Source organism: Otolemur garnettii, unplaced genomic scaffold (assembly GCF_000181295.1).
Source record: "Otolemur garnettii isolate 467f Iridium unplaced genomic scaffold, OtoGar3 scaffold00172, whole genome shotgun sequence".
NCBI lineage: Eukaryota > Metazoa > Chordata > Mammalia > Primates > Galagidae > Otolemur > Otolemur garnettii.
This window is the reverse complement of record NW_003852567.1, coordinates 77,101-88,617: the sequence shown is the minus strand read 5'-3', so window position 1 is coordinate 88,617 and position 11,517 is coordinate 77,101. Positions and strand designations below refer to the sequence as shown.

At 45.5% G+C, this 11,517-nt stretch overlaps 1 protein-coding gene across 2 annotated transcripts in view; it reads left to right on the top strand.

Moving 5' to 3' along the window:
• Positions 1–10,403, top strand: part of CLTA (clathrin light chain A) — a 23,735-nt gene extending 13,332 nt beyond the window's left edge. The window contains exons 4-5 of one of the 2 annotated variants that reach the window (XM_003800216.3): positions 2,893–3,004; positions 9,959–10,403. In XM_003800216.3, coding sequence (XP_003800264.1) covers positions 2,893–3,004; positions 9,959–10,130 — 284 coding nt within the window. In that variant the 3' untranslated portion in view covers positions 10,131–10,403. Of the gene's footprint in view, positions 1–2,892; positions 3,005–3,120; positions 3,257–9,958 lie in introns of those variants that run through there. The other variant, XM_023519366.1, reaches the window with a different exon arrangement.
• The last annotated feature ends 1,114 nt before the right edge of the window (positions 10,404–11,517 follow it).

The following is an 11,517-nucleotide window of genomic DNA, read 5'->3' as shown; positions in this document are numbered from 1 at the left end:
CGTGGCTGGCGCCTTAGCCGGTTGAGCTATAGGCGCCGAGCCAGGAGTATTTTTCATATTAGTGCACCCAGCGTTATCTTTTCTTTTTCCCTAGGATTTAGCAAAGTTTGTCTTCTCCATTGAGTGAGTATATTTTGGTGTGTGGAAAAAAATTATTTTCTTTTTCAGTTATTAGATGGTACTTTGGGAGTACTCCATAAGCTGTTGTTTTTTAACTCAAGATACCTTCTTGAAGGAAGTCAAACATTTGGCCTTGCATTCCAGTTGAGTTGAATTCATTTGATTCATGAGCAAGGTGTTTCTGCAGTTTCACCTTTTTTTCTTGCAAGAACTGTGAGAAAAAGTACAGGATGCTAAAAACAGATGACTGGTGTCAGTGATTTTTCAGCTTAGCTGCTGGCTATATTGTCAAATTTTCTTTTCAATGACTAGGGGTGGCAAGAGAAGATAGCACCTGTCCGTGTGCCTTGCTCTGTAAGGGAGCTCTTCCTCTGAGGGGAAGAACTCAAAATTTTTTTTTTTTTAAGACTGTCTCACCCTGTCACCCAGGCTAGATCAATGGCATCATAGTTCACTGTAGCCTCGAACTCCTGGGCTTAAGCAACCCTTCTGCCTCAGCTGCTGAGTACCTGGGACTACCAGCTTGTGCTACCACACACAAATAATTTTTTCTATTTTTAGTAGAGACAGGAGTCTCACTTTTGCTCAAGCTAGTCTCAAACTCCTGCTCAAGCAATCCACCCACTTTGGCTTTCCAGATTGCTAGGATTATGGATGTGAGCCATGGTGTCCAGCCTAAAAATTCTGAATTCTTATTGCCAGTGTCACTTCCTAAATCTGTAAAAGAAGATCATTTAAATGTACTGTTTTATGTAGTAACTACAGTCTACTGATGGTCACAATTTTCATTTAAATTAGGTTAATATTTCAGAAATTCTCATATTTTAGTCCTAATACATGATACAGAATTTTAAATGATTGGGGAAAAAGCATGAGAGAAAATGCTTTCCAATGAAAAGTTAATTTTTTGCAGTATTTTTATCACATTTCAAATTCTGTATTGTCTACATGGTACCATCAGCCCATAGCATCTCACATTGCAGCATAGATCATACTCTGAATGCCATCGACAGACACATGTCAATATAATCATCAGTGGAAAACTGAGTAAAAACATTTTCCTTCTGAATGATAGGTTCCCTACGAGTTAGATAACACGGTAAAACATTCTTTATAATCTAAAACTTTGGGGGAGTTTCTAGCTGCTTTTAAAGCAGTGGTTCTCAACCTGTGGGTCACAACCCCTTTGTGACAGTGAAAGTAAATTGCAGCATTAGGAAGGTTGAGAACCACTGTTTTAAAGACTATTTCGTGTAATTATAGACACAGCCATCTGCACATTGTTACTATAAGACATTTTTTGCAAAGGCCCTAAAAATGCCCAAGAATGCTTCATTTTATCATTTCAAGTATGATAGTTACTGCCTTTTACTCTTTCAAAGTTACTAATTATAGGTTGGGCTTTTGCTCTGTTTTTTAAAACTTTGTCTGGGTCACTGGTGGCCACCTAGTAGTCCTATCTTGTGATTATTTCTAGGCTTGCCTCCCTTTCTGTCCCACTGGAGGCAGCATAATGAGGTTGGCAAAGTATAATCTTTAGAGTCAGACCTGAGTTTGAATCTTGGCCTTGTCACTTACTATACTTTGTAGGAAGTTCACTCAGACTTCCTGAGCTGTAGTTTTTCTCACTGCTGAAAATGAAACCAGAGTTTACCTTCCTGGGATTGTTGTAAAGATTAAATGAGACGTCTGTAGGGACACATGCCAGAACAGGGCATCCTTAAGAACATGTTTCAGTGAAGTTAACTTAAAGCGTCAGCTGCACAGCCTCCCACTCTCTACTGACATATGTCTTGTCAGCACAGTGTTTTAGGGGAAACCATATTTAGTTTCAGAACTTTATATTTGAGAATCCAATCTGCCAGACCTCATAGGTGTGCATTTTCTTGCTCATTGCTAGAACCTTTTGGTTCACTGTTAGTATTCTTTATTCTACCATTGTCTGGTTTCTGAATCATCTCTACCTTTGTCAGTTTTCCTAAAAGCTCCCTGCTTCATAGAAGCACTTCTACCTTAGTCATGAGAGTGCCACCTTGTGTTTCCAAAACCATGAATTGTCATACCTAGGAAATGGGCTATAGTTTGTAAGAAGAGTTAAACGTTTATTTAATATGAGTACCACACCCTGAACATTGTCAGCATTATTAATCATCTATAATTGGTTTTTCCCCATTTGGTGCCCAAAGGCTTTTTTCTATCAAAAGTCAGTATTTCAGCTCGGCGCCTATGGCTCAAGCGGCTAAGGCACCAACCACATACACCTGAGCTGGCAGGTTCGAATCCTGGGCCCGCCAAACAACGGCTGCAACCAAAAAATAGCTGGGCGTTATGACAGGCGACTGTGGTCCCAGCTACTTGGGAGGTGGAGGCGGGAGAATTGCTTGAGCCCAGGAGTTGGAGGTTGCTGTGAACTGTGATGCCACAGCACTCAACCCAGGGCGACAGCTTTGAGGCTCTGTGTGTGTAGTGGGGGGGAGTAAATATTTTTACATCTCCTTCACTTTGCCAAAAACAAGACAAAACAAAATTAGTGACTCACTAAGGTTATCAGTGGACTGGGATAAGAAGACCAGGAGTAGGGTCGCTGAGATAGAGTTGGCTATACACACAGGGGAAATAGAATTTTATCTCCCCCTCCTTACTCTTCTCCCTCATCATACACAAGTACCTACACCCTCCATAAGTTCAGTAAGATCAAAAGAAATGGATGAAATGAACTTAAGTTTCTGCTTTGTTTCATTTGTGTTATCTGTCTTCTCTCTCCCGTCAAAGATGCTAATTCTCGGAAGCAAGAAGCAGAATGGAAAGAAAAAGCAGTGAAGGAGCTAGAAGAGTGGTATGCGAGGCAGGACGAGCAGCTACAGAAAACGAAAGCAAACAACAGGTCAGTCCACGGTGGTTCCAGCACAGCTTGCCTTCCCAAGTTGAATCAAATCTATTTCTTAGCATCCAGTCTAAGTTCTTGGCTGCTGCCTTCTTAAGTGTGAAATATCTTTGCAGTTTTTGAAGAAAGCACAGAGGTTGCAAGTCTCTTGGCCGTCCCAGTTGTAGTGAATTTAGCTCTTTAACGAAGACTTTGGTCAGTATGCATCACCTGCGATGGTGTGATTCAGCCAAAGGGAAAGTTACTTCATGGATTAAATCCAAACGTTTAAAGTATGGAACCCTGAAATGAAAGGTCAGTTTTGTGAATGTACCAAGATCTCATTACTTTGGAGATGATTATAGATCCCCTAAGTACAGCCCTACCCTCTGAAAACTACTCATAAAGAAGTCCATTAGCAGGAAAATGTGCTTTGTAATTAGGCAGCCACGGATATTCTAACATAGTGACTATAGAATTGAGGGTTTTCTGGGTATTTATTTATGCCTAAGAAAATCTTGAATCAGTTCTTAAAAATGCTTTTTCCAGAATATATTTTACTCACCCACTGAAGGTTAAGTGGTTGTAGGGAGAAAACACATTCATTCTCGTATCTCTACCAGCCAATGCTTTGCACTTGAGTCCTCCTTGGAAGCAGCTTAGAGGCATAGGCAGTATTGCCTCCCTCCAGGCAGGCAGATTGGCTTGCTTTCCCCTGCTGTGTGCAGAGCCCAATTTTCATTCCACTCACTTCCGTGTAAAAACAGGCCAGAGGAGGCCTGGGAGTATTTTTAATTTTCAGGGTAGAGTCTTAGGTTCCTATATTCAGAGGCAGGAAACAGATTGGGTCACATGCCCTTGTCTTTGGCTGCTCTGTTAGCCAGAAATCTGCCATGAGGGAGGGAGCTGACCACTTCACCAGCCAACCATATCTCTGTGGGGCAACTGTGACAGAACAGCTGGACACTTCTTTGATCCAGCAGCCCTTTAGCTCCTTGTTTGCCTTTGGTCATCCTGGTTCTGTCAGCCACCCCTGAGATGCCTAGCCTTGGTCTCTGTCTTGCCCACCTTGCCCTCAGGGATGAACTCTCAAGGGGTGCCTATCAGTTCTATGACGAGTGTTGGGGACTACTCTCCAGCCTTCTTGTAAAGTGGCCTGTGGTGATGGTTGCCATCAGCTGCATGGGGCTCCTGTTCAGCTTGTGGTCGGTACAGAGGGCTAATAGGTCCAGGCTCCTTGGATCTTGTGCTCACTTGAGATTATTTTCCCCTGGTTACAAATTCAGATTGGCAAAGAAAGATGAGAGGGTGCTGTGTGCAAGCACCATGTGAGGCCCCGGGTGCTTCCCCAGTAAGCTGCCCCAGCCCCTGAGTCTGCTCTGAAGTACTTGGCAGAACTGTGCTCACCCTCCCTGTGCAGGGTCCCTGATGCCTCAGCAGTTTGACACACAAATTATCAAACTTAAATAATGAATATGTTGGGAATAGGCTTTCTGTTGCAGAATTTTTTTCAAGCCGATTTTGTTGAATTTTCCTACTTAGACAGAGTCAGTTATCCTTAAAGAGAGTAATCACATCTGTTATTAGGAGCCTAGTTTTAAAGGCTTTGTCCCTCTAGGCATCGAGTTACGGCTTTGGTGCCTGTCTTTAGAATGTTAAACTGGTTGGTCTCATGGTGAACCTCTCAAGTTCAGAGAGAAGGGACTTACCTACCACCCACTGAGAATGTAGAGCAATTCAGAAACCAGGCCATGTGCCTTCTGGAAACTTGCAGCACAGAGGTCACCCTTAGTGAATAAAGCTAGTGACATACTAGCTACTGTCACCAGGGTTCTAGGACAGAAGAGATGGTTTTTATACTTTATTCCAATGAGTCTTTAATGGGTGGAGTGAGAGAGCCATTTTAGAATCACTTTGTGAGACTTCATCCAGTGGCATACACTATCCCCTGGAGATTTTGCTATTGCTGACTACTACTTATCCATGCTTGACTCTAAACTTTAGACTCTAAAGGAATAAGTCCTATTTACATAGATATGAAGTGATTCATCTTCCTCGTTGTCGGTCTACAGGTAAACCGAATATTTTTAGAAAATGGGGTGCTCGGCCAGTGCCTGTGGCTCAGTGGGTAGGGCACCGGCCCCATATACTGAAGGTGGCAGGTTCAAACCTGGCCCCTGCCAAACTGCAACAAAAATAGCCGGGCATTGTGGCGGGCACCTGTAGTCCCAGCCACTCGGGAGGCTGAGGCAAGAGAATTGCCTAAGCCCAGGAGTTGGAGGTTGCTGTGAGCAGTGTGACGCCACAGCACTTTACTGAGGGCGATAAAATGAGACCCTGTCTCTACAAAATAAAAAAGAAAGAAAGAAAATGGAATGCTCAATTGAAGCAAGTTTCATTCTCCCGTAGTGACTCCTACAGCAGTGGGATATTAAGGGACTGCAGGGATAAGGCAGAGAGGCAGAGAAACTGCAAAGAGGAGACTCGGACAGAAAGGGCACCCCGTTAATCCTGAATGTCTTCAGGCCTCCTATCTTCTAGCTGCCCTCACCCAGTTAGTCACAAAGTATTAGGAGCCCAGCTGTTCCAGGCACTGTGCTGGGGAGTAGGAGTGCAGCAGCCAGACATGGTCCTTTCCCTGAAGAATCTGTGGTCTATTGTCCCCAGACTGCATCTCTCTCCTTTTATCCCACGTCGGGGCCTGAATGTCACAGCATAAGAGCCATGAATTATTAAGTGGATGGCCTATGGGAAAGTTCCCTTTTCACAGGAGGCAGCCAGACCAGCAACTGATTCCTGAAGTTGAATAAATTCACTCATCAAGAACCACTCCAGAACATTTTCCCCATTATAGGTAGCATTGGGGCTGAGACTTTTCTGCTTGAAAAAGCCTAGGGAATTGGTGATTTCCCGTGATGGCGAATGTCTTTTCCATACCCACCTGGAGGTTACTGGTGGGATGAAGCTCTGCATTGTATCTAGGCTTCCTGAGCGTGTCCTGTGGTTGGGCATCCTCCTCCTTCCCTCTCCCAGGCTTCCTCGAGCCCCTTCCTGCCTTGGCTGAGGATTGCTGCTTCAGGTCCCCTTCTGCTGGGTGAAGAACAAATAGGTGGAGGCCGCCTATGTTTGGTGTGTATAATTTTCTGTTTGTTCTGGGCCCAAAACCCTGATGGGGGTGCTGTGCTTGTCACTGCAGAGCTCTTTATCTGGGGGCAGCTGCAAGAGCCTGACATTCAGGCTGTTGTTATTTTAGCAATGCCTTGACAGGAGGCGGCAGACCTTCATTCTGTTCCGTAGATGCAGGGTGGAGGTGAAATTTATTAGGGTCAGCCCTTTGTGCACACTGAAAGGATTATGGTTTACAAGCTGGCCCGCCTGCCTTTCTTCCCCGCTTACTCTGCCCACAAACAACTCTGTTTTCCTGCTGAGTGACCTTCAGTTACAATCAGCTGCTCTCTTTTGCTTTCTTTAAATTCCCACAAATCACCTCTTGTATATAAACCAAAATAGGAAAGAAGGAAGGGTATATGTGAGTTTAAAAATAAACTGAAATGGAAATTATTAGAATCTGCCTTCAAATAAATATGTGTGCTTAGGTTAATGACCAGACATGATTATCCACAAAAAATGTTCTTTCTACTTGCCTATCTCAGACCCACCTGGCGAAGTACAGGGTAAGACTCCAGGGGGAGATTGCCTCAGGGGAACCACAGCCACAGTGGACAAGAGAGGGCTGGCTGTGTCTGGGATTCATTCTGAGGCAACAGAGTCAGAGCCAGCCTGTTCCCTGCTGTGTAAATGTCCCCACTCCATATGCCGTCTCCTCCCTGTCCCAGAGCCTTGCCATGCCGATGAAGTTCTAGATTCTGGGCTAAACCTTGTCAAATCCAATTAAGTCTGGCATAGAAATATTCAGAAACTGCACTGACAGGAACACACAGAAGCTGGTGCCAGAGCCAGGACTCTAGTCTAGCATTTTTCCCACTGGACTACTTCCTTCCAGCAGTTTTTTCTCTTAAGGTGAAGACTTTGAAATGACCATGTGCTCCCAGGATATTGAAATTTATTCCACCGAGCTGATGTGCAGAAGCAGCAGTTGGATAATCCAAGATAACACTGGCTTTGGGTCCTAGCGCATCTGGCAGCATTCCCACGCAGTGAATCTTACTGAGACAGGCAGGAAGGTGGCATGGCTTTCTGAGCATACACCAGCTGGGAAGAAGCATTAATAAAGCACTGAACTTGGAGCCAGGATGCCTGGGCTATGAGTTCTGAATGCTGCCACTGTTGTGTAGCTGAGCAGGTTGCTTTGTCTCAAGTTACATCCTGGGGGTGAGAATACCCAGTGTCATAGGTTGTTACAGTTGATGATTGAATCAACATAATGTGTGTGAAAGGGCTTAGCTTATTATTGGGTGCTTAATACATATTTCTTGTTGCTGGGGTAAGCCAAAGGGATGAAGTTGGCAGCTCTCTCTCATAGAGAATCCCTGTGCAGGAAGGCCAGTGGGAACTGGGCCTGCGGAAATTTCCAGCGCTGGACATCTCACAGGTGTTAAGATGGAGCCTTGGGAGCAGCTCCCCAGAGCACAGTCACACCTCTATTGTGGATTTTAGATGTTTCTGCTTCTCAATGTTCTCTCTTTTTTCCTGCCTGCTTGCCTGCCTTTGGGACCTCTTGCTGTCTAGGGTGGCAGACGAAGCTTTCTACAAACAACCCTTCGCTGACGTGATTGGTTATGTGTATGTTGCAAAACTAATTCCTTTTCTTGTTTTGATTCTTTCTACTTTTTGTTTAGAGTTAACGCTCCTTTTATGTCACAAGTTGCTTTGCTTTTCAAATTATTTCATATCAGCACTGTGGGGCTGCCTAAGAGTTGATGAGCTAGGGGACGATCAATGGGTAATCTTGCAGAGTCACAACTCCCTAACACCCTCTGGTTGCCATTTTTCATGTTCAGGGTTTTGGAGGGAAGAAAGCTGACTTCTTTTCATTTGTGATATTGTCTGGGGAGGGTTTGGGGCTGGAGGGATACTGGCTTCTTGCTGTTGCTGCCGTGACTCCTGCTACCAATGCTTTTCTGCCGCAGGTGGGAAGGAGAATTCTCACCACCTGGGAGCAGGTGACAGTTCAGGTTAAGTGCCAGTGAGCAGCAGCACCTTGCATTGCTAGTCAGAGCTGTGGGGAGCAGCATTTCCTATGCTTGGTTCCTTCAAAGAATCAGGGGTTGGTTGCCTCTCCCTCAGGCAGAAGAGTCCACAGCAGAGGGGCTCATCTCCAGGGAGTGTCTGTGATTATTTCTCTGTGGTCTTACATGTCAGAAGTTGCTATTTAGTGGCCAGCTTCTGATGCCCTGTTTCCCACCCTAGTACAGAGAGGCCCCTGCCTTTGAGGTCACTATAGCCAAAACTGTCTGATAGGAACCACTAGGGCTCCCCCTTCCTTGGCTCTCCCTTTCCCCCCAAACCTTGTATCTTCTCTGGGGGAAAAAAATTATTTTTAAGGATTCCTGTAATGAAAGCAGTATTACTAAAGACTTGGGAACAGTTCTCTTTGTTTCCTCCTTAAATATTAGCTCCAGCTGTTTTTACTGTTATATAAAGGAGATGAGGGTAGAATGGAGGAGAGGCACCTGTCGAAGGTGTGCCATAAGCCAAGGTCCATAGACCCTCGTAGGCCTGTGACCTTGAGATCGTCACCCCATTAGAAGACAGATGGGTTCCCTGGGCCCCCAGATGCATTTGCAGTAAGACTTGTGAAATGCTGGACTTACAGGTGGTGTTTGAGTTGATTTTTGCACATTTTCTCTGGAGTAGAAATGGAGACTGGAAAGGTCGAGTCTGGTTTTGCTGGGCAGCAGGGTGGCCAGCAAAGTCAGATGCACGTCCCCAAGCACAGATAGAGTGGCAAGGGCATGTCTAGCTTACTGACCATCTGCATTGAGCTCATTCTCATTTTCTGTATCTGACCTAAAGTTTCTCTCCTTGTTTCTTTTCTTCTCTTCACCTTTAAGCACAAACATAAACCATCCTTGCTACAGCCTAGAACAGTTAAGTAAACCTTTCTCACTGCCCCTAACTGTGTGTGCCATAAAGTCGCAGTGTTGTGGTGGCTCTGGGCTTCAGCGGTGTTTGCCACAGCCATCCCTGTGATAGTGCCACCCCTGCGTCCCACAGACCAGTCATCTCCATTGCTTTTGCTTTGCCCGTGGTGCTTGTTGGAGTAGATGATAGTGTGTCTTCCTGCCTCTTCCCACTGTCCTTTTGGGCTGTAGCGCCCACCCGTTAGTTCCCAGCTGGGGGTGGGCTGACCTTGATGCGAAGGAATGTTGGAGCAGCATCCTGCCTAAAAGCGACTAACATTGGCTCTCCTGCCAGTGTGCCCTGAGTGGCCCAAGGCAGCTGGCTGGCGGGAAAATGGCAGACTTTTGGGTGAACTGGAGAACATTGTAACAACCCCCCTTCCAGAATGGCTTTAGTCTCTAGTGCCTGCTAGCATGGGAGCTTTGTCTTGACTTCATTTTGATCTGCCCTGTTTCTCTCCAGCCTTAGGAATAAATCTAGAAGCTATTGTGGGCTTTTTAGAAGTCTAAATTTCCTTGACTCAGTACAGCCTAGCACAAACTACTCAAGTTCTTGACCAGCCCGCTGCTTTGCTTATGTTAGTAAAAGTGATACAGAGCTGGCTAAGGACTGGCTTTTTTAATGCTCAATAGGAGCAGAGGCAGCCAGAGTGAGCCCTAAACCAAACACCTGTATTCCAACATTTTACACAGCAGTCTGGGCACCTTGTGCCTCGGAGAACTGGCCATGGGTCTGCCCCAGGCTGACCTGGGCCAGTGGCTGTTACTCTTGGGAAATCCAGAATGCCATTAAGTCAGGCCCGAGAAGTCAGTCACTTGTGTGGCAAGGCAGCCACCAGGTTGCTCAAAGGGGGTTCTACATTAAACCAACATATTTTGTTGTTGCTTCCAGGGCAGCAGAAGAAGCCTTTGTAAATGACATTGACGAGTCGTCCCCAGGCACTGAATGGGAACGAGTGGCCCGGCTGTGTGACTTTAACCCCAAGTCCAGCAAGCAGGCCAAAGATGTCTCCCGCATGCGCTCAGTCCTCATCTCCCTCAAGCAGGCTCCCCTGGTGCACTGAAGGGCCACCCTGTGGAAACACTACGTCTGCAGTATCTTAATCCTACTCCGTGAAGCTGTTCACAGTAATTGGATTAATTATGTTGAGTTCTTTTGGACCAAACCTTTTGTCTTTAGAGTTGATCATTGTTTGTGATTGCATGTTTCCTTCAACTGTGTTCTCCCTGGCTTTGAGAGAGGAGGGGGAGGCGGAGGGGAGGGAAGCCTCCCAGCAGTAGGCTCAACCTATGCTTTTGTGCATTATTCTGAGAATAAATTTCTGTTTCAAACAACACAGATGAAGTTTCTTTACTGAATTCAAGATATGCTGCAGTTTGGAGTGTGTATGGAAGTATATTCCAACAGGAGTTGTCTGGGGTGGGCAGACCATAAGAAGACCCTGAGTCCTTTCACTTCCTTCAGTGAACCTGAGATGGGAGGGTGTTGTGTGCGGCTAGCCCTGTAGCATGTCAGGGTCTATGCCATCCCAAGAGCATGGTTCATATTTCTATTATAAAATGCTTCCTCTAGACCTGTGCTGTCCAGTATTTACCAGAAACATGTGTCTATTTAAGTTAATTAAAAATGACCTTTCTAGCCCTAGCATATTTCACATGCAGTTAGGTGGCATCTGAATGGGACAGTGCAGATTACAGAAGATTCACATAGTCACAGCTCTACTGGAAGGTACAGCAGGTGCTTCCAGGAGACTCTGCTCTTCAGACATTTGTTACCTGCCCTCAGAACTCGGCATAATACCTGGCGCGTTTCAGGTGATGTTCCAAGCAATTGTTGACCCATATTTCAGTAATTGTCTGCTTGTAGTCATCTGGTATTTCCAAGTTGGGGATTGAGTTGAACTCCTGTAATACCCTACTCAGGATGGGGGCAGTAAGCCTTGCTGTTGCCCAGAAGGAAAGTCTTCTGTGAGCATCTATAGAAAAAAAAGTCCACCATGTCTCCCACACTAATTACATTTGGATGGGAGAGGAACTGTCATTACTTTACCTCCTTCCTCCCCCTTTCCTTTCCAAGCCTTATGGTTGGGCTTTTTTTAGACAGTCTCACTTTATTGCCCTCAGTAGAGTGCTGTGGTGTCATAGTTCACAGCAACTTCAAACTCCTGGGCTTAAGCTGTTCTCTTGCCTCAACCTCCCTAATAGTTGGGACTACAGGTGCCCACCACAACACCCAGCTATTTTTGTTGGTTTGTTTAGCAGGCCCAGGCCAATCTGAAACCATCAGCCCCGGTGTACGTGGCAGGCATGCTAACAACTGAGCTACACCAACCCTGGTTGTGCTTTCTTTGGCCCACATTTCTGGCCTCTGCTCATTCTTCCTCTGTAGCATCTCTGATCGAGCATTCTATTGTTCACGGACCTTTTGTTATTATTGGGACTTGTTAATGC